This window comes from Penicillium hordei (genome assembly GCF_028827395.1).
Source record: "Penicillium hordei strain IBT 12815 chromosome Unknown utg000004l_segment0_segment0, whole genome shotgun sequence".
Taxonomy (NCBI): Eukaryota; Fungi; Ascomycota; class Eurotiomycetes; order Eurotiales; family Aspergillaceae; genus Penicillium; species Penicillium hordei.
Window position 1 is genome coordinate 2,404,977 of NW_026623145.1, and position 20,616 is coordinate 2,425,592.

At 49.9% G+C, this 20,616-nt stretch overlaps 11 protein-coding genes across 11 annotated transcripts; 5 read left to right on the top strand and 6 right to left on the bottom strand.

Annotated features, from left to right (window-relative positions):
- Positions 1-130: 130 nt before the first annotated feature.
- Positions 131-1,696, bottom strand: N7537_008127 (transcriptional regulator family TF; the record flags this gene model as incomplete). The annotated part of the gene is made up of 2 exons (XM_056899182.1): positions 131-1,135; positions 1,190-1,696. 2 exons carry the CDS (start codon positions 1,694-1,696, stop codon positions 131-133), a joined length of 1,512 nt encoding a protein of 503 aa, XP_056751258.1.
- Positions 1,697-1,930: 234 nt separating this feature from the next.
- On the top strand, positions 1,931-2,974 carry N7537_008128 (Short-chain dehydrogenase/reductase SDR; the record flags this gene model as incomplete). The annotated part of the gene is made up of 1 exon (XM_056899183.1): positions 1,931-2,974. The coding sequence occupies one exon, from the start codon at positions 1,931-1,933 to the stop codon at positions 2,972-2,974; it is 1,044 nt and encodes a 347-aa protein (XP_056751259.1).
- Positions 2,975-3,384: 410 nt separating this feature from the next.
- On the bottom strand, positions 3,385-4,075 carry N7537_008129 (uncharacterized protein; the record flags this gene model as incomplete). The annotated part of the gene is made up of 3 exons (XM_056899184.1): positions 3,385-3,715; positions 3,778-4,010; positions 4,067-4,075. The coding sequence occupies 3 exons, from the start codon at positions 4,073-4,075 to the stop codon at positions 3,385-3,387; spliced, it is 573 nt and encodes a 190-aa protein (XP_056751260.1).
- Positions 4,076-4,381: 306 nt separating this feature from the next.
- N7537_008130 (uncharacterized protein) lies at positions 4,382-5,833 on the bottom strand (the record flags this gene model as incomplete). The annotated part of the gene is made up of 1 exon (XM_056899185.1): positions 4,382-5,833. One exon carries the CDS (start codon positions 5,831-5,833, stop codon positions 4,382-4,384), a length of 1,452 nt encoding a protein of 483 aa, XP_056751261.1.
- Positions 5,834-7,222: 1,389 nt separating this feature from the next.
- N7537_008131 (uncharacterized protein) lies at positions 7,223-7,513 on the bottom strand (the record flags this gene model as incomplete). Its single annotated transcript, XM_056899186.1, has 1 exon — positions 7,223-7,513. One exon carries the CDS (start codon positions 7,511-7,513, stop codon positions 7,223-7,225), a length of 291 nt encoding a protein of 96 aa, XP_056751262.1.
- A 733-nt stretch (positions 7,514-8,246) lies between these two features.
- N7537_008132 (uncharacterized protein) lies at positions 8,247-8,474 on the top strand (the record flags this gene model as incomplete). Its single annotated transcript, XM_056899187.1, has 1 exon — positions 8,247-8,474. One exon carries the CDS (start codon positions 8,247-8,249, stop codon positions 8,472-8,474), a length of 228 nt encoding a protein of 75 aa, XP_056751263.1.
- Positions 8,475-9,403: 929 nt separating this feature from the next.
- On the top strand, positions 9,404-9,922 carry N7537_008133 (uncharacterized protein; the record flags this gene model as incomplete). Its single annotated transcript, XM_056899188.1, has 1 exon — positions 9,404-9,922. The coding sequence occupies one exon, from the start codon at positions 9,404-9,406 to the stop codon at positions 9,920-9,922; it is 519 nt and encodes a 172-aa protein (XP_056751264.1).
- Positions 9,923-10,108: 186 nt separating this feature from the next.
- On the bottom strand, positions 10,109-12,268 carry N7537_008134 (threonine/serine exporter family protein; the record flags this gene model as incomplete). Its single annotated transcript, XM_056899189.1, has 1 exon — positions 10,109-12,268. One exon carries the CDS (start codon positions 12,266-12,268, stop codon positions 10,109-10,111), a length of 2,160 nt encoding a protein of 719 aa, XP_056751265.1.
- Positions 12,269-13,344: 1,076 nt separating this feature from the next.
- Positions 13,345-14,139, top strand: N7537_008135 (uncharacterized protein; the record flags this gene model as incomplete). The annotated part of the gene is made up of 1 exon (XM_056899190.1): positions 13,345-14,139. The coding sequence occupies one exon, from the start codon at positions 13,345-13,347 to the stop codon at positions 14,137-14,139; it is 795 nt and encodes a 264-aa protein (XP_056751266.1).
- Positions 14,140-14,715: 576 nt separating this feature from the next.
- On the top strand, positions 14,716-15,929 carry N7537_008136 (uncharacterized protein; the record flags this gene model as incomplete). The annotated part of the gene is made up of 2 exons (XM_056899191.1): positions 14,716-15,783; positions 15,870-15,929. The coding sequence occupies 2 exons, from the start codon at positions 14,716-14,718 to the stop codon at positions 15,927-15,929; spliced, it is 1,128 nt and encodes a 375-aa protein (XP_056751267.1).
- Positions 15,930-16,218: 289 nt separating this feature from the next.
- On the bottom strand, positions 16,219-19,608 carry N7537_008137 (glutamate dehydrogenase (NAD(+)); the record flags this gene model as incomplete). Its single annotated transcript, XM_056899192.1, has 3 exons — positions 16,219-16,353; positions 16,413-19,243; positions 19,299-19,608. 3 exons carry the CDS (start codon positions 19,606-19,608, stop codon positions 16,219-16,221), a joined length of 3,276 nt encoding a protein of 1,091 aa, XP_056751268.1.
- Positions 19,609-20,616: the final 1,008 nt, after the last annotated feature.

A 20,616-nucleotide genomic window follows, 5' to 3' on the forward strand; every position in this document is an offset into this window, starting at 1 on the left:
CAGATCACCGCGGGGTAATTCTGTGGCTTATACGGCCCCTCGACCCGATAGATTAAATTGCGGTCGAATACGACTTAATGCACCAAATAATCTACTTTCAGTGATATGTATTCAATGACCGCAATACTCATCAAGAAACAAATTCCCGGCGAGCAATCAAAAACAACTTCCAAATTTGGAGTGAACAATTTCCCTCCAGCCTTCGCCCAATTCCATCCATCAGTTTCGTAACCCAACCATTCAGAAACCATTCTGCTTGGAGTGGCTTCAGCAATATAGCATAATGAGCTAGGAGTAGTAAGGCTCCAGAATGATTCTGATCTAACAAATCAAAGTACTCGGGCAAAACCTGCGTCAGCCATGAGTTCAGAGCATCCCAAACACTCAGAGACGCGCCAAATCGTCGGGTGAACTCGAATGCTTCGGCTAACTTAGAAGCTGCGTCGCGGTATATATACACATCACTATCCGAATATCTCTGGACACTAGGGACAGCTTCACTGGACTCTGAAATGGCAGACAGCAAAGATACAAGTAAGGGATCATTGGGGTCAGCAGTGACGCCGATATCATCCCGCCATAGTGCTGCGAAAGGAGCCAATGGCCCCTGTTTTAGTTCAGACCAGACATCACACAGCATAGAGCAACCATTGCGCAAAAGACTAATCCAGTTCAAAGACGAGCTTCTTTGCTCGTTATTACTGAGGAACAGTGTCTCATCTTCACTTTCGGAGCTGAGGCCATAAACGACTAGGAAGAATGCGTAGGCCAGTATTGCTTGACAGTTATTGCTGTCGACATGCATAGTGGCCAGGTGGAATGCTGGAAGTGCCCGATCTTGATGTTGGATTGCCTGGAGCGTATATGATCTTTGATTTGGGGGGTTACTGGAAGCCAGGTGGAGCGCTGAACAGGCTAGCATGCCGTGAAGCAGGAATGGGAATCTGGCGGCTATTTGGGGAACAATAATGCGGAAGAGACCGTCCGTTTCTGGGCCACATGATATTGTTTTATATGTGTGGTTCAGATAATGATCGAAGAGGTGCATGTCCTCAACGCTCAACGATATGTTATTTTCATAGGCGACTAGACTTGATAATCCTTGCCCCTCACCTGAATTCGGGGTGGTAACAGTCTGCAAATGACAGTTAAAGCAATTATTTTGAAAAGGTTACCTTCGTCTACTTACAGTGATTGAAGATACCTCGCTTGCGCTCATCGGTTCTTCTGAACTATCAGTCAACGACGCCAAGAGCGCCGGGTTTGTAAAATACCGCAAGGCATTTCCCCGAAAGAAAGTCTGCAGAGGCACTGAGCACCAGTTTCCACCATTTCTAGGGCTAAGATGATGCACAGATGACCAGTGCGCCTTCATTCGCTGGATGGTGGCACATAGGTGACCGCACCCCTCAAAGCGACAGGCCAGCCCGTCGAGGATCGGTAGCGAGTCCACCGGAAACTGGGTCTCATCTGGTAAGATTATAGAGCCAATGTCTGCTAACTCAAATTGAGAGGCATATTCAACAAATGCTCGACGTCGCAAGCGCTTTAAATGGTGGATCTCTTTGAGATGGCGGACGATAGCCCCTGGTTGAATGGCATACCGGCAGTGCAGGCAAATTAAAACCCGATGCACGGGGATATAGCGTAATAGCTGTACTGGAACGACTGTTTCTGGGATAAACTCCGAGATCATGGTAGAAATCAATCCAATCAAGTGTGCGACGAAGACGGAAGATGAGAACGGCACCGTCGATTTCTCGGACATCAAGCTTAAGCCCGATCGGCCAATCACAGTCGAGAACGGCACCGTCGATTTTTCTATATAGCTCGGGAGGTAGATGTGCCATTCAACTATTTATACGCTCTCTATCCCTCTCTAGATGCATATTTAAAATCATATACTGCCATATTTATTAATAACACCAAGATGTCTTTCTACAATTCTTACCCCGGTTTCCTATACCGCCAATTCCTAGTGTGCCCTCCCAAGGCACCCTCCGGTACCTCTCTCCAAGGCAAGGCCGGCATTGTGACAGGCTCAAACACTGGTCTGGGATACGAAGTCTCAGCCCAGCTACTAAAGCTTGGTCTCACGCATCTCATCCTAGCTGTACGCAACCTCTCAAAGGGTGAAATAGCGCGCACCTCCCTCCTCGCCTCGCTCCCCGAGTCTACCAAGCCTCCAGTGGTTGAAGTCTGGGAATTAGACTTGGCAGACTATGGCAGCATCACCAGCTTTATCAACCGTCTTCAGGAATCGGGCATCTACATCGATTTCGCTCTTCTCAATGCCGGTGTTGCCAACTTCAACTACACCCAGACTCCATCGACATCGCACGAGTCGAGTATCCAGATCAACTGGCTGGGAACTTCTCTTCTTACTCTGCTTCTCCTCTCTGATCTCAACAAACAGGCTGTGGCCAATCCTACACGTCCCCGCCCTGTGATCTCAATCGTTGGTAGCGAGACTGCCGCTTGGGCGAAGTTCAAAGAATCCCAGATCTCCACTGCGAAGGGTGTTTCTCTCATCGAGGCGTTGGATGATAAGGCTAATTTTGACATGGGTGATCGATACTTCACGTCGAAGCTACTCTACCAGCTCTTTTTCCTCCAGCTTGTTCGTAGCCATAGATCTGTTTTCCAGGGTGCGATTCTTAATCTTGTCAACCCTGGTTTATGCTATGGATCTGAGTTGCATCGCACGGCTGAGGGAGCCCTTAGCGGGGTCCTTTCTGGCATGAAGAGGGTTGTGGGTCGCTCTCTCTCTATGGGCGCTCGGACCCTTGTTCATGCGGCAGTACTGGCTGGCGAGAGCTCAGATGGTAGATATCTGAGTGATTGTAAGATGGCTCCATTTGCAGGGTATGGGGACAGTGATGATGGTCGAAAGATGCAGACTCAGGTGTGGAAGGAGACTGCGGCAGAACTAAGTCGAGTAGTGGATATGGACAGGCTGTTGTTAGATATTTGATGGATCTATGATGTTTCATTGCAGTATGATTTTAGATTGCAGAATTAGGATTCGATACGCCCAGCTTTTATTACTCATTGTATGACTCAATTTTATCCTTTTCTGACACAAAGCCGCAGAGCATCTATATAGTTGTGGTTAGTAAGGCTTTCTATCCCTTCTTCCGTAATTCACTTCTTTTCTTCTTTTCCACCGGTTTTTTTTAGGATATCCACTCCTGTACGGCCTTCAAACCCCTGCTACGGGGGTAACTACCTTTCAATTTAGGGCTGGTACATGATTGTGAGTCGAAAACAATTCATCGTACCAGTCTGTCTTAAGAAAAGAGCAAGCAAGGAACTTTTTGTGGCCATAGGTAAATCAGCCTTGACCGAAGCGTCTTCGAGATTTTCGGCCCAGTCGAAGTCACATCAGTGGAGAAGCTCATCTAATGAAGCGGTCCAGGCCGAAGAACATCCATGTTGGTTCTGCAGTTCGAAGTTCAAATGCGCACGAGCCTCTTCGATGTCCGTAAACGCCGCCACAGCGCCCACTCCATCATACCAGAGCCGAGTGGGTTTCGGCAAGGGTGAAAGGTACCATACGCCATGATTTGCTGACATAGGGGTGGGCGTGATTCCCACCAGGGGATGGGCAGCACCCGCACCCGCGTCACCATTGTCTACCTTCCACTTTTTCCCAGCTAGCCTGCCGCCACCTCGGGCCAGAGCCGCAGCCAAATACGACTCCAGATAGAGCTGCCTGTCATGCAAACAGGTTCGGCTCCATCTGGAGCGCATCGGGAATATCGATAGCACCTGCACCCTTTGGTATGTTGTGCAGAGAGAGCTTGCCGAGCGAATCGAACGCAAACACTGACGACTGAGTGAATCTTCCATGTAGGTGGGAGTTGCAATCGGTATGCTAGACGACCAAGTCGTTCAACAACCGTGAATAGGCCGGCGTACTGTTGTCCTAGCTTGCGGGAGATCGCATCGTTGATCGGGATGTTGTAACCACGCCCGATTCGGAGGACCTTGTCTCCGATGGCGAAGTGCTTCGTTTGGTGTCGTCGATTTTATTAGTCCTTTATCTGCATAGCGGCCGGCGTACTTTAGGCATTCTGCTGCGTCCTGCCGAGGTGCCAGATCCCTATGGTTACCGAAGGCATTGTATAGCAGATTCCAGGGCATACGTAGGTAGCATTGCTCCCTCCATTCCCTATCCCCTATCGCAACTTTCATTCATCATGGGCTTCGTCCTCGGTAAAAAAAAGCATGCTTTGCGGTATGTTCTAGGTCACCGGCAGCTAATAATACATGAATAAAACTCGTAAGAGGTGTGTAAAAGGTAATCAAAATAGCGAGCTAGCGGCAAGTCTCCCGAAGATGCTAAAGCATCCGGCGATAATAGCTCAGAACTCCACATTCACACTAATCCCCATCCCTCGGCCACCAGATCATCAAGGACAGCACTGTAAGCAAAGACCCCATCGCTCAGATGGAAAAAGCCAGATACCCCACCTGATTCAACGTCTACGATTGGAGCGCCGCACACACCATCAGAGATAGCCCTAGCATTAACATTCCCAAAAAGGAAATCCACCGATCTTGTATCCCATTCTTCAAATTCGAGTTCGGGATGGCCAACTGGACGTTTCGGTTTCATGGCTTGCGTGCCAATATTCATCATGCTAAAGAGCCCTGAACTCATGCCGTCCACTTCACTCCATGAGCCTTGGGACATTTGGGACATCTCTAGGAGGCGAGTAGGTGGTTCAGCTTGAAAGTAGCAGGAATTAGTGAAGCTAGATGAGGCAGCGGGTGTTAGCTTGACGAGAGCGATGTCAAGCTCAGGTCGGGCATCGACGACCTCGCCGATAAGATCTCCTCCATTCACAGATGGGTGGTATACTTCCTTTGATGAGAGAAAACCATGATTGGCGACTGTCAGCATTTCTTCGCCCGCGAGATTGCGGATTCTGATACCACACGTGGTTGCAGCGTTTGTGAATTCGGCTGGGGCACTTGGTAGCCCCAAACCACTCTCGATTCTACATCCTGGTGTAAGAACCGACCGCCGAAGGTAGTTTGAGTCATCTTGTGGTGCAGCACCAGCAGCCGATACCTGGGATGGGTCAATAAAGCGAGGGCGGGTAAGGCTTCTCATGGTGTTAGAAAACGGTTCATCTCCATGGTGGTAGAGTGCTGTTCGGCCTGCCACGACCCCGGGAAGTGATTGCTTTTCGTAGCTCCGGCCATCTCCAAACTCAAGTTCGAAGATAATCCAAGCCGGGAGAAAAATAGCAGCTCTCACACAAGCAAGTGGCGCGATAGCAGTAAGCACAGCCACTGTCTGACGCTTAGTCGGATTGGTCAATTTGGGCCACCGGACAGTGGGACAGGGATCGGAAACACGATGATTCGAATATCCAGATGAGGGAATTGGTTCCCTAAACATCTCACCGGGGCGCACGAATATGATAGGCATCGTTCCAAGGGTCAGTGGTATTGGCTGGGGTGGAGAGGCCGTCTCTACACAAATAAGCCACCCGGAGATGTGCACTGTTCCCTCCCCGAACTTGCTACGGATCCAGGTCCAGTCCTGACGTGAAGGGTGACGGAACTTGCGGCTTTGCTCGTCCCAAAGCGTGAACGGCGCCATGTCATTCAAGTGACGTGCACCCCAGCCGCCGGGATTTTCCCAGCGTTTTTGTTCTGGGTGGGAATGGGGGAGCATATCCCGTAAGTGTTGGGTGTTTTCTCGGGCGCGAAGCGGACTGACAGGCGCATTACTATATATGTTGGTGTAGGGTGAGCTTTGTTGGATACACTGAACGTGTGGGGATAGGCGGATCGGAGATGCCATCGGAGTTGCCATTATGCTGGTTGCTGGGGGGTTGATTAATTATCGTTGCTGCTCGACGACAAAGGGTCGAAGTGTCGTAAGTTCCAAGGTTTCGGTCTTGAGCCGTGATGAGCTACAGCTTGTTTACCGCCTAGGCTGTTGCCATTACGTGTCTTTGTTCACGTGATTAAGCCCTCTTTGCTATATAGTTAATCCTTCCAGGAACTTAACGTAACCGGTAAACGAGTCGCCATTGTAAACGAGCCGCCACCCCACCTCCATGTATGAAAATTAAATGCATTTATCTCAACCAAAACGCCATTAAATTAAATATACTAAAATCATCTATCTAGCTGGGCATCTATTGAATTTATGCCCTATTGATCTACACCCACTACACCTCGCTAGCGCCCGTACACGTGGTTCCAAAGCCGGCGAAGGGCTTCTTCGGGGAGGGGAGGGAGGTGTTTCATCAGCTTCCACCGGCTCAGTAATCAATTGAGAAGCTTCTTGAACTAAGAGGCCTTCTTCGGCGGGTATCTGCCTCCGGGATCTAGCACGCTTCTGCTTCTACTTCTCGTTGGCGGCGGATTGTATAGTGATCTAGTATGCCTTTAAAACCTAGTTTATAGCGGAATTTAGAGGACTTAGAGGGCTCCTTGATCTTATATGAAGCAATGCTTTAATTGACGAAGCTTGCTTTTGTAATTAGACGTAGTTCGAAGGGGTTTGGGGGTCCTAATTACTACCCCGACTAGAGGGGGGGGGTAGGCGTTCGAAGCCGGATATTAAGCTTTGAAATCACTCTCTCCGCTTCTTACCCTTCCTCCTTAATCGTTGATCGCCTCGCAAGCGGGTAATATATACCCCCACCTGCAATATCTCAATCACGTCAGTGTATGATACCAGAGGAATGTCTGTGCAACTTACTATAGCCATTCCCAGCTGACTTGAAGTCAGCAAACCGAATGTCCACATTTTCGTCCCTGAAGACCCTCCAAAGCTTGGAATATTCGAATCGTCCCTGAAGGCCCGTTTCATCGGCGACATATACCTCCTCCAGTCTAATGTCACGGGATCGAAGGTTATTCTCAGTAATGATCGGGGATCAACGTGCGGGCATGCTGGCCTTGACATTTGCCATGAAAATCAACCATTGATATTGATGTAGAGGGCCAACGCAGGTGAACTCATGCATTTCCGAGTATTTGGTCCTGTTATTGGCCAGAAGAAGTACAGGAAAACCACTTTCAACTGCTTCACGCAGGAAGATCGGGTGCCCAACCATTGTGACGATTTTACACTAGAAAGGGCGTTTTATCAGTATGCCAATTGAGCTTCATGTCTAAGACTCTTGGGTAAGACTCACGTCTGAATGGTGACTCAATCATCAGTGGCCGATTTCAGAGATTTCTGCTTTTGCTAGGTAGGGAAGCCGGAGAGAATCCGAGTCAGTTGTTGAGCAAACCCCTTCAGTAAGCCCCGATCTCTCAGGTAGGTATCTGGGCCAGATGCGTTTCTCCTCAGGCTCTTTCTTCTTCCTGGAGTGTTTTCGAGAGTAAAGCTCTTCATCGTTATGATTTTCTGGATATTCTTCCGGCACATAAGCAGCAGCTCGTCATCCATGTTCCCAATGACCATTTCCATTGCTGCTGCGATATGAACACATTCAAATGGGAGGTGTTGTGGCAGAACTCCCAGTTCAAGGGCCATGTTCCACTTCTTCAAAATATTTTCTCAGCAACACTCCTCAACAGATACAGACCACGTGAATAGGAAAGAGAATCAACTCACTTAAATCATGTATAAAAGCCCACACGTTGGAAGCTCGACACTCTCAAAAATGGTGGCCAGGAGCTTTTGCATATGGATTCAGCATCCAGCGAATATGGGAAAAAGCAGTGCCGCAAGCAAGCTCTGTTTGTTTTGCGGTAGCCAGTGTTATCTGCCAGAAATGCACCGGAAAGTTGAACTTCCTGAAGGGCATCTTCAAACTCAAGGTCAAAGTCGTTAACTGCATTCTCTCTTATGGCATTCCGCGATAGCGAGCCATCGTAAAGATGAAGCGGGTCGAGGTGTTGATATCCTATTCCACAATTCAGCGCAGTTGCTGCTTGCTAGGAGGTAGTTCTTGACACGGGTTTAGTTCTTCGGTATTGTACCGGCGGCGGTGTACCTCATCCCTGTATTAATACCTCGTTTTAACCGGGTGGTGTTTGAGGCTAAAGTTTAATCCTGGATATTTGTTTCTCTGGAATTATCCGACTCAAACCATGTCTAGGGGTCCAAGGCGAATGAGTTCGAGTTTCCTTGATATCGGGTGTGTCTCAGACACGGCCAATTCCCAGTTGTGTGCCCACTGCATTGTGTTCAACAGCACGAGGTCTGCGAGCCGCGCTTTTTCAGTCTGTCTTCTTGGTCCCCGAGCGCATTGCTGGTAACTGTCATGAGCTTTCGGTTTTGTTTTAAGCTCAGCAGTTTTTGTTTTCCCATCGACAACCATATTGGTGCGACTGTTGGCGAGGTTGATGATAATGGTGAAGAGCCTGTCGAGTTTGCCCTGTATTGGGATCTGATCCGTGATTGTTTCGACGGCAGTCGGCAACCTAGCACTGGATTCGACAACATCGCCGAAACAAACTCGTCTCACAACGACCCAGTCAAGGTAGAGTAAAAAGGAAATATAAGAGAATCTCCAAGAAAACCAAGGGCCTCCGAAACCCATCGAACCAGAATGGAGTATCAGCCTCCACAATTCCCAGTCGAAGAGGAACTGGCTCTACCTTGCGCGAAGGCTAGCCCATGGGGCTGGGTCGTCGGTGTGGTGTATTGTATTCCTTGGAGCTTCCATTCGATTGATCGAGGTGTAGTTTTGACCGCTTAAGGGCAAGGTTTGAACCCAGGATATGTATTGCTCTTTGGAATTATCCAACGAATACCTCCGGCCTGCGCGTTCCCATTCGCTATTTTGGATAGTTAGAAGTGTGACTTCTGTTTAGGCTTCTCGCTTAGTATGTGCACCTTACCTGTTGAGGGAAACAGCGATATCTCCTTTCTTCTCGCATTAGACATCAAGGTCCCTCCTGGTCCAAGAATCAACCCTGGAGACTTGTGGGACATCCTTCCTCCTGTGCATGATCTTGCTGAAAGATAGGTGCAAGAGAAAGTAAGAAGATGGTTGAAAGATCGACAATGATAAGTTAAATAGGCAGCCTGTGGTTTTCATGTTTGGCGTTGATACCAGAATATTGGGGGTTGATGAAGGTGGAAAGTGGAGCAATGGTGCCGAGGATATAATATACAACATAGTTGAGAGATCAGATCGAGTATGTTAAAAGAACGTTTGACAGTGAAAGAAGAATTTATGTGACCAGCAGACAAACAGGAATGACGAACAGGCTTCAATGTTTTATAAAGAACGCCAGTGAACTTGCATCGATAGAGTGTAGAACAACTCGTCTCCACCAAATCCGAAGATTGGCCAATTCAGCCCCAAAGTCCCCGGCCAACTTCATAGTATTAATATTCTACGATATTTTAAATACCCTCATACCCTTACTTACCCAACTATCTAAATTCTACCACCTACCAAAAATCACCAAAATGGCCTCGGGTCTAATTCTAAACCCCCACCTCCTCCTCCAAACCCTCCCATTAGCAACAAGCACGGGAACCCTCGCACACGCCCTCCTAGAACTAACAACCACCACCGGCTTCCTCCTCCCCTCGCTCCAACCCACCTCCGACAAAATCCTACCAAAATGGTACTCCCATGTCTTCAATCGCGCAGTATGGACAGTGCTCGCCCTGAACTTGAGCACGATAACCTCAGCCGCTGGCACGCTCTTCTTGAATCGCTATTACCCGCGCAAGCCGCTGCAGACGACAGCATTTTACTGGATCGGGCTGGCGGGCGCGATCGGACATCTTGTTTTCGTGCCGTTTGTCGTCGGCCCAGTTAAGAGGATTGTGGATGATGTTGGCGTTAAGGAGGATTTAGGGGAGAGTGGGGTTGGCGCGTCGGTTGATATGGCGCGTTGGGTCGGGGTTCACCGGGTTCGGATGATTGTTGCGGATTTACCGGCCTGGATTGCTTTCTTAGGAGCTATTTTGACCTTGTGATTTTGGGTACTGAAATTGGTGTTAGTAGTGTATATAACGATGTGTGGAAATATGTAGTATGTCTGTTGGTGTAAAAATAGAATGCTTTCTCCGCTCTTTCGAAGATGAACACGCTAATGCAAATGATACAGTATAAACAGACAGAATATATCGCTAGATCAAAAAGATACATGTACACGTCCGAATCTACAAACTGAAGATCCCACTCCTCTTCTTCCCATGAGGGTAAACAATCAAAGCGGAGATAAACAGCCCAACGGAAATACCAATAGCCGTCTGGATCATACCATATCCCAGCGAGGTCAGCGAGCTATTAGAGGTCGCACTAGTAGTAGTACTAGAGACATTACCCGAGGCAACGGCATCAGCATACTCCAATCCAGAAATAATCGACCCACTAGACGCAAGACCCGATGGAACGAGGGTAAAGATACCCGGAATAATAGCAGCAGCCGCATGACCATGCCACAACCGACTATACAAATTCGCCAGAAGGCCAATGGTGAACGCGCCCACTGTATTAGCGACCTGATTCGAGCCGAGCTTCTTCGTGCTAAAGTAATTCGTGACATAGCCACAAACACCCATGAAGATCGTAACCGGCAACTGTTTCGGCTTGGACTGGTTGATCAGCGCAGCGAAGAGACAAAACAGCGCAACGAAGGGAAAATGCTGGATGTATTCGTTCCCCCAGACCTCCGGTAGATTCGAACATGTCGACTCCTTCGTGGCGTTGCGGTCCATCAGCCCGTAGATTGTCGTGCCGACGGTAACGCCGTACCCGAGGAAGAGCGAGTAGATAATGGTGAAGACGAGACGGATCGAGCCGGCGTTCATCTGGTGTGATTGTAGCTCTAGACTACTGCTCAGCACGGCGAAGCCTGGTAGGATCATTGCGATCGAGGACTGTGCCATGGCTGAGAAGCAGAAGACGCGCTCGCCGTTGTGCTGGATGCTGCCGAACGCGCGCGCGATGAAGGAGGTGAGGACCGCGGCGGTGACTTCTAGCACGTTTGAGTAGGTTGCGGAGTTTGGCGCGATGACGTACTGCATGAAGCCTACTAGACAGCCTAGTACGAAGATGATGGGTAGGTCGACGGGGCGGGCGCTAAAGGCGTATGGGCCGACGGCGACGCTGGCGCAGCCGGTTAGGAAGATGAGAAGCCACCGGTTGTAACGTGGTTTGCGCTGCATGATCTCATCGAGGTCATGGGTTGCTTGTTCAACGCCGATGACATCGTGGACGACGTTTTTGTAGATGGTGTGTGTCTCTGCGAGACGGGAGAGGTCTAGACCCTGCACTACGCGGATGATCTTTACCTCGGCGGTGCGGGTTAGCGGGTCGTCGAAGGACATGAACATGCATCCTGGGATGTACATGAATTGGGCTTTGATGTCCAGTACATTGGAAGTCATCATCATGTACTCTTCGAGGCGGTGGGTTGGGGCGCCGTATTTCATTAGAGCACGACACAACTGCATAATATACTGTTGGCGGGCAAGGATCGCGGCAATGTGGATGGTGAGCTTGATATTTTTCTTGCTTTCGCGCTTTTGCTTCTTTCGTTCTTTGGGATTCACGGGTGGGGGACCCGTGGCTCCGGGGACCCCGACCCGACCCAAATCCATGGACGCATTGATGAGGGAGGAAGTATAGCTGTGGGTTGGTTTGCTGGGGTGGCTGCCGTTGTACCATTTCAATTTCTCCTTCTTTCCACCCGGTGTTGCTGTGCCGGATTGAGAGATGCTTTCTGTGTCCGGGTCTGTTTCTGAAGTTGTAGAGACAACACTCATCCGGCTTGCAGTGTGGAGGTTGTTAGCGTATACACGAAGCAATTGTGACAGGAGCCCTCCTGGTGGACCACTAAGTGTTGCCGTCCCATCTGGAGTTCCTGGGGTTGTCGAACCGGAACGCGGCTCTTCGATGCGCGGAGGCCGTCCCTTGAACTGTGACCCCATTCGATCCACCAAGAGCTGAGCTTGCGAATCATAGTCTGTTCCTGGGAGCCGGGCTTCTTCGTCAGCTGCCTGGCGGGCCTCGAATCCCCGGATATCGTCTGTTGCTCCATAGTAATCTGGTAACATCGGCGAATCCAAGCCATCAGCCTCTCTTTCGTGGGGTCGGCCGAGCTTCTCGGCTATCGTGGCAGCCCGATTTCGAACCCGCTGGCTTGCTGTCCGCCATCTTTGAGAAGTTGAGATACTAGGCTTCAGGGTGGTCTCGTCCGTATGAAGGGTTTCTGTGTTGGTATCGGTATTGTGATCCTTGTCTTCAGCTCGGTCCCTCTCGGGTATCTCCGCAGAAGGACGAGGGATCGGCGGAAACTTTTCCTGCGCCTCCGACATGGCTGGCCCGGCAAACTTCAATTTTTTCGGAAGTGGGCGGAAGTGTAATGACTTTAGTCCTTTCGGATATGGGGTAAATAGGATATATCAAAGTAGGACCTCTTTCACCAGACCCGTATAGCAAAGAGGGCTTATGTGGCAACGGTCTACCTAGGTAGTAACAGATGGCCCCACAAACGGTCGGACATGGTATAAAGAGAAGGGAGAAAAGAAAATCGGGGGAAGTGGGTTCCTTTTGTCTGAAATGAGGAGAATCCGGTTTCATCTGAAGGCTCCACGTAATGTAATTTATGCATTAAAGTTATAACATCAATCACGGCATGACAAGATTTGTTCCTGGCCTGACCCAATTAGGAACATATACCCGGTCTCTGATAGGCTGGTTAATTTATGTGACACCTTCAAGGAACTTCCCCGGTGGCATCTGACATCTGACATCTTATATCAAAAAAAAAAACAAGCTTCTCACTTAGCCACTAACCCACACTAACTTTATTCCTTATTGATCTCTAGCATTTGCCATTAACGTATTAGCATGTACTGACTACTTGTATAGATTTCTGGAAATTTTCGGAACTTTCGAAATATTCCGTATAAAAAGCAGAATTTTCCCGTAGTCTAGACTGCGCCTCTCAGGGCTATTATTAGCATATGGACCATGGTTCCACCGGAAGAATTGGGATGGTTATGGGATTCTAAACAGGCCTAGAGATGCTAAGAGATTCAAACTGCTATATTGAATTATATAGTACAGTCAAATTCGAAATCAGGTTTATCTCTATTCTCCTAGAGCCCTAAGCTGCGCTAATCCATATCGGGGGATTTTTCGGCCCCCATATATCGATGTACCTTTGACTACATTAATTGTATCTCCTAGAGAGCTAGTCTAGAATAATCTTACTCTTCTATCATTTAATGACATCCTAGCTGTATTGCATAATACGGTTCTTTCGAATTAATTACTCTAGGTTTTGTCATATAACTCCCAAGGTTATAGGACTTGGCTTATCCACGCCTGGCATCTTTGTTACCCACAGCCTCTACCAATTTACAGGCTTCGTCCCAGCACTTTGTAAATGGCGACTGAATATCCAATCTCTTATTTAAGCTGGAACGACAGCGCGCCCGCTTCCATTATTCTCATCCACGGCGCTCTGGTGACTGGCAGTTGGTGGGACCTCGTCGTTCCTTATCTCTCAACCAAATATCACGTTTTGGCCCCCGACCTGCCGGGCCACGGCCAATCGTCCCAACAAGAATTCTCAGTTCAGTCTGCCGCAGATTTGCTGGCACAACTTATTCGCGACAAGGCGATTGACTCGCACGCACACGTTATAGGACACAGTCTAGGCGCTCGAGTAGCCATCCAGCTCGCATGTACCTATCCCGACCTGGTGCAATCAGTATTTGTATCGGGATTCATGTCAATTCCTCGCACCGTCTTCACACCTTACATTCCCCGTGCGGTATGGGTAATGCAGCATGTCGAAAACCTGATACCGAGGTCGGTGATTCGATGGGCTATGAACGGTACCGATATTCCTCATAACACAAGTGCAACCACGCTCAAGCTTTGCCAGCAAATTGCGGCACCTTCACCTGAATTGCAATGGCCGTCACCTTGGGCTGCTAGGACCTTGATTGTGGTTGCTGCAAAAGGGGGGCTAGTACCCAGTGGCGATAGCAAGGAGGTTGGCCTTCGGTTAATGAAGACTGGCCGCGAGGGCAATCCTGAGACGATTGCTTACTTCCATTCGGAGATGCGACATCCGTGGAATCGGCAAAATCCGAAGCTCTTTGCGGATACTGCCAAGGCTTGGATTGAAGGGGAAGATATACCCGATGGGTTTGAAAAGCTTGTGCATGAATAACACGGGGGACGAGATTGTCCGCTTAGTATCATATATAGGTTTGAGGGATATGTCATTTGCGTGGTAAGCCCAGTTTAGTAACCAGTGAGTCTAGTGCTGGAAAAGAACTATAGTATGGCTCAATAAGCAAGGAGGGGCTCCATGTGATATACGATACCATACATGGAGTCTAGAATTACGTACTTTCAAGATCTAGATCGCCAAGAGATTTACTGTAATTTAAGCTGATCGAAGGATACCTCGGTAAATCAGTAAATGTGCTATATCCGTTATGTCCGTTGGGAAACCTTGGACGCGTTAAGAGTTGCTGTTGCTTCAATTTTACCATTTGTATACTACGTAGGTCACTTGGGGATTACAAGACTTGAAACCGAAATTAAAAGGTAATGCACAGCCACTGTATATCACACTCCTAGTTGGTGACCTCATTGCTGTCATCCCACCTATCCGACACTCCCGACTCCACAACATCATCATGTTCTCTCCAACTCTTCCAAGATCTATCAAATATACACAATCTACAGTGTAACCCACCAATCTCTACATAAATAACATCCGCCAAGCCACAAAATCCCAATGCCCTCGGAATCAAAATCCAACCCCCTCACATCCCCCGCAGCACCAATTGCCCTCCACCCCCACCACCTCCTCTCCCCACCCGCAGACCTCCTAACCAACAGCGCAACAACTTTAACAATAGCATCCACCAAGGAAACCAAATCCTCCTCTCCTACCTTCACAGTCCACCGCATCCGCACACACGAAGCCCCAGATAGCCCAGACCGCACCGTCCTCCTCTACACCGTGTACGGGAAACCATGGCCGAACACAAGTCACATGATCTGCGATACCGAGGGCGTGCCGGTCCTTGTGTTGCGACGGGCTTGGTTATCGCGGAAATGGGCATCTAGACTTCCTGGTCAGAACCAGGATTTATTGGTTGCTTCTGTGCCATGGGCTGCCGATGGACCTGGGGCAAGGGTTGGGGTTGGGGTTGGGTTTAAGCTTGAGGTGCGGTTTAACAATGCGCTTGCAGTTAGGGAGGGATCTGGGGTTGTAGGAGGGGTGGGAGGGGAAGTGGGTGGCGTGTCTGGTTCCGACGAGCCGCCGCCTTATAGTGCAGTCTCTGGGGTTGGTGAAGAACCGGATGGGCGTGCTCGTGAGGGGAATGCGGGGGCGGTGCAGCGGGACGAGAAAGTACATCCACCACTCCCCAATTCACATTCTGGGAGTCGAATAGCATCATCGCCGAGAAATACACAACGTACCAACTCTCCCTCCATTCTCCCTTCCTACGACTCTGTCCGTCGAAACTGGCCTAATCCTCTACGAGATCTGCTCGATGCACTTGAGCCGCCGCAAGAGCCGGTGCCGGCTGCATTATTTCCTGCGTCTGCGTCACGAAATGCCAGTGTCAGTACCAGTTCAAGTTCCGGTCCTGCTGATGCGGAAATCAATGCAGGCCCCGGTTCAAAAGTGGAGTTAAAAGTGTCACATCAAGCTCCCTCGGGTACGGGTGTGATGATGGGTAACCAGAAGATTATGCATATCACGCGACACAATTCGATGGACTACAGTAAATCCAAAATGAAATTGAGGCCGAGATGGGAGGTTGAGGTTTCCGAAGGTGTTGATTTGTTACTGGTGAGTTTTCATTTTGTTTAATTAGGAGTTGTGGGCTTCTCAGGGGTGTTGGTCCTATTAATAAGATATACTGACAGCCTATGTAGGCAGTGAATATCGTGTTGATTATGGCTGAGTCCGTGTCATCTTATAATGTATGGAAGTAAACATTGTGGAAATGAATTGATTGGTGTAACATGATAGAATTTGCATAGAGTTATGTAGCACTAGACTGCCTATTCTAAAGGATCATCTTGCCCGAACGGCCTTCTCTTCCCTCGCTCGGCAAACTTTTTTAAACCATACATTCGTCAGGGGAACAAATCTTCTTTTGTGCCGTATTAAGTATTTCGTTAACTTCGGAAAGTCTTTCTCGTCAAAAAGGAAGAAAAAAAATAATAATGTCAAAGCAGTCAAACGAGCTCTTTCGCATCAGGAATATTTACTTCCAAAAGCTTACGACTGAAGCTTAGCCATGCGCTTGGTCATGAAGTCAAAGAAGGAGAACTGGCTAGGCCGGTTGCCGTACTCGTACACGAAGCGGCTGGCCAGGTAGCTGCCGAAGATGGCACGGAGGTAGTTCTCAGGGACCTGGGATTGATTAGCGGGGATTCAAAAATGAGATAGAAAATAGAAGGGGGAAGACATACACGTTCCAGGATGGTTTCCAGACCGATCTTCTCCAACAGACGACGGGGCAGAGCATCGCTAAGAACAGAGCGACGGAGCGCAACATTGTCCCAGAGCTCAGTCATCTGAAGTTCCTCGTCCAGCTTGGTGATGGCCAAGCTGAGACGATCACTGAGTACACTGCGAAGCACACCAGTCTGCTCGTGTTCGCGCCAGATGGCCTCGAACTCGAGAGCGGCGTTCGACTTGATGACATCCTGCACGTCACGGACGTATTCCTTGTAAAAGTCGGGGACGGTGCCGTCCTCCCGGATGCACATGTTCTCGACGAACTCCTCGTCGTTGAAAGACAGCGACGCGAGGACTTCCAGGGAGGAAGATGTCACACCACCCTTGTTAGCAGAGGCATCCTTGTACAGGATGCAGCCGGCCTTCTCGAGGCGCAGCTTGGCGTCCTGGGTGATGAACAGGTTGGCACCTTCGACGATGAAGGGGATGACAGACTTGTTGTCCCTGATGAGCTTGCCGACGGTTGCAAGGTCGATGGACTCGGGGCGGCCACCGCAGGGCACGAACACGTCGAACTTCTCCTGTGAGCGCAGGTGGTATGTGTTACGGAAGATCATGCCGTTGTGGACGACCTCGCCGCTAGGGAGCTTGACGTTCTTCTCGTCGACCAGGACGCGGTAGCCCTCGGGGGACAGCTTTGTCAAGTCGAACTCTGAAATCATCGCGCGCTTCTTGGCCAGGCGAAGGAGCTCTGCGTGGTTAAGACCGTTCGGGTCGTAGATCACACCGGCCCCATCAACAATGGCTCCGTACTTCTCGTTGGAGAGAAGAATCTCGTTGGATCCAAGATCACCGTCGGGACCACCGGTCTGCAGCTTGAGCTGTGTAGAGGGGTCGATGTTCAGCTTGCGCTGAATTCCGAGCACGTACTGACGGACCGAGAGGGTAGTCATGCCGTAAGCATCGTGGGGAATACCACCCAGCTTAGGGCTCTTGCCAGTGAAGAACGACTTCCACCAGGGAGCTCCACGGCCGCGAGCGTGCTCGGTGGCCCAGTTGACGAGCTCAGCGGTGTTCTCGTCGGGGCCCATGAAGAGAATCTCGTCCTTACCATGCAGGTCAACGATCGGATCCTTGATACCGGGGCTGACGGGGGGCAGGAGCAGATCGAGAATACTGTCAATGTACTTCTCGAAGGCGACCCGCGCCTTGTCCTGGTGGTCAGCATCCAAGAGGATGACACCCTTGGCACCGCCTTCGGGGATATCCTTGTTCTTGCGCTGTTGGGTATTGGCCAAGTTGTAGTTCTCATCGAACAACGAACGAGCGTTGATGTTGTATGCTTCGCCGTTTCGACTCTTGACGATACGGATACCGCCACGAGCAATGTCACGGAACCGCAGGTGGAAACCGCGGAACTCGGAGCTGATGACAAGGAACATGCCGTATAGGGGCTGGGGGTATTCGTGCTCTGGCAAGAAGTCCGGCTTCAAGCGGAAGCTGAGAGCCACCTTGGTCGGGGTGAAGAAGTTGGTTTTGAGGATGGAGGCGTTGAACACGCGGAAGGAGGTCATAACCATCTCGTCGTGCTCGTTGAGGGCGGTGCCACGGATGAGCTGCTTCAGCTTGGCACCATCGAGGACCTCGTCGACCTGCAGACGCAGGTAACTGAGGGTGGGGAGGAAGTCATCACCAGACTCCTGGGTCTGAACGTAGTGGGTGTTGGCGAAGTCAAGGTAGAGCTTGTGGATCAGCTCGGGGTATTTGTTGATAATCTCAAAGATGTAATCAGCAGTGAATGTCTCCGTACGCAAACGCTTCTTGATCTTTGAGAGCAACTCTGCGTGCACACTGTTGTTGCTGTCCAAAAGAGCAGCCAACGAGGTGTATTCTGAACCCAGACGGTTAAGGAACTGTTGTACGAACACCCAGGCGCAGTGAGCGTAGATTGTCTCCTGCAAGCTCAGACGACCAGTGGCGAAGTGGCCCTGGAAGCGGTTCTGAGGGATACAGTACAAGAGGGAGACCTCCTTCATGATCTGGTGGATAGCAGCCTCAATGGGAGGGAATTTGGCAGAGATCTCGGAGTTGTCTGAGGGACGCAGGTAGAGCGAAATCACAGTGATTCCGTTGGAGAAATTCTCCAGGTACTTGCGCGAGCTGGTCAAGCGATAGTAGTGGTACAAATCTGACAGGGCACTGAACAAGCCCATGGCGGATCCCTGGCGATACGCAATCACCAGACGCTTTTCCCGGCTTCCCTCGATCTCGAACATCTCAATGACGGGACCGGAGCGACCAACGGCGGTGGCGATAATTTCCTGGTAAATCGCCTTGGTGTTGGGGGTAGCCTTCTGCAGGAAGCGCTTCTCGCCAATGATATCGATGTTGGTCTCATTCGGTGAGGGGTTGGGGTTGGCAAACAGGCACTTGTACACGAAGTAGCAGCGGAGCTGCTGGCCATTGTCGCCTGGCAGAGTGCTAGGCGAGCGGAAAGTCTCCACGCGGTAACTGTTGGCACCCTTGGAGTGGTTGACGTACTTCTCGTCGATGCGCTGCTCGTAGCGTGGGCCATCGACAGAAACCGTACCGGGCTTGCTGGTATCGATGTAGACAGCATGGTCCTCGGCCTCTTTGTCCAGACGAATCTCCAACTGCTTATCATCGCGGGCATAGGCGGCGACTTTGGCGGCGTAGAGGGATAGAATCTGGGTCACAATAGCATCCACAGACTCGGTCTGGAAGTATGTATCGTCGATGCCAAGCTTGTTATAGAACCAGGTGGTTTCGGAGATGACAAAGTCACTGGGGAAGAAGCCCTTCTCCTCCAATATGTCCATAACTGCTGGGAATTAGCCAATTGTATCATCTCGGTACCACCCGTCAATTCCACTGACCTTGTTCCATCTGCTTTTGCTTGCCCTCGAAGGTAGCCGCGATATAGCCCGGGTCCTCCTCGGAGAGCACACGGTGCGGGGTACCGGGAATACCCAGGTGAGTGGGCTGCGGGGACGGTTGTCGCAAAGCACTTCCAACGGCATGATCTAAGTGCTTGTTGTGAGGGGGGAAGCGTTGGAAACCGATGGGGGTGCCCGAGCCGGAGCTTCCATCCTGGCTCGCAAAGAGCTTAGCCTGAGGACGAGAAGGCAAGCTCGCGCCATTGCTAGTGGGAGTCCCCGACAGCGGGGTGGTTGCGGGAGACGACATGATGTAGTATGTCAGGAAAATCTCTTAACACGTAAGAGCGAGAAGATGAAAGAAGCTATATTAAGTCAATTAGTAGCTGAGATGAATCATCGAGTCGGCACGTGTGATGAGATAAGGCGACACAAAGAATGTTCTTATCTCCACCAGGCAAGTGGAGATAACAAGCAAGGAGAGGCAAGGAGAAGGAGAAGACTTACTTGCAAATACAAGGATCACCGATCGTCGCCATGGACTGAAGGTGATGGGAAAGGGGAAAGATGTTTTTTGGATTAGAGCAACCAGAAAATCCGGGGAACCCTAGTCCTTTTATACAGAAACTTGATTGTCACCTTGATAACTTTTAATAGTACTTATCTCTATTAATCCCATATTTTAATCTCTATTATCCCTATTAATACTCTTGAATTTATTTCTATTATTATTACATTATGTCCCACCCCCTTGACCAGTTATAACCGATGGTAGGCGGGAGGTTCGACCGTATAGAGGTCTCGAAGCCCATTGTGATCCGCAGTTCCACTTTGTTCCACCCCAAAACGCTCATTCTCTGTCCACTTTTGACTAAGAAGCGGCGATACATTACACGCTGATTGGACCTCATCGCCCCTCCTTCCGAGCTCAAGCCGATAGAAAAATCCCGCTGCGTCATGCGGGCCGATAGTGAGGGAAAAAAATTGCCTCAAAAGTCTGGAACGTGGCTGAGGCGAACTAGTTCACAGGAACAGGGGCAAAAGAGAGGTGAGCGGGTGACCTGCAAGAGACTTGGACCTAAAAAAAAAAGAACAGTCACCTGAGATGTCCTACTCTGGTTGTATGGACGATGTATACAGGAGGACCTTGGAATGATGCGATCTCTATCAAATATCGTGGAATGCAATGTGTCATGGAGAATCCACTCGGCTGGGATAAGAAACTTCGGAGTTGTTTTGATGATGCTAAATGCCTCATTCTCAATGTTCCAGCCCGAATGGTGTACCCCCCAGATCGCATCGTGATCGACTGCCCTAC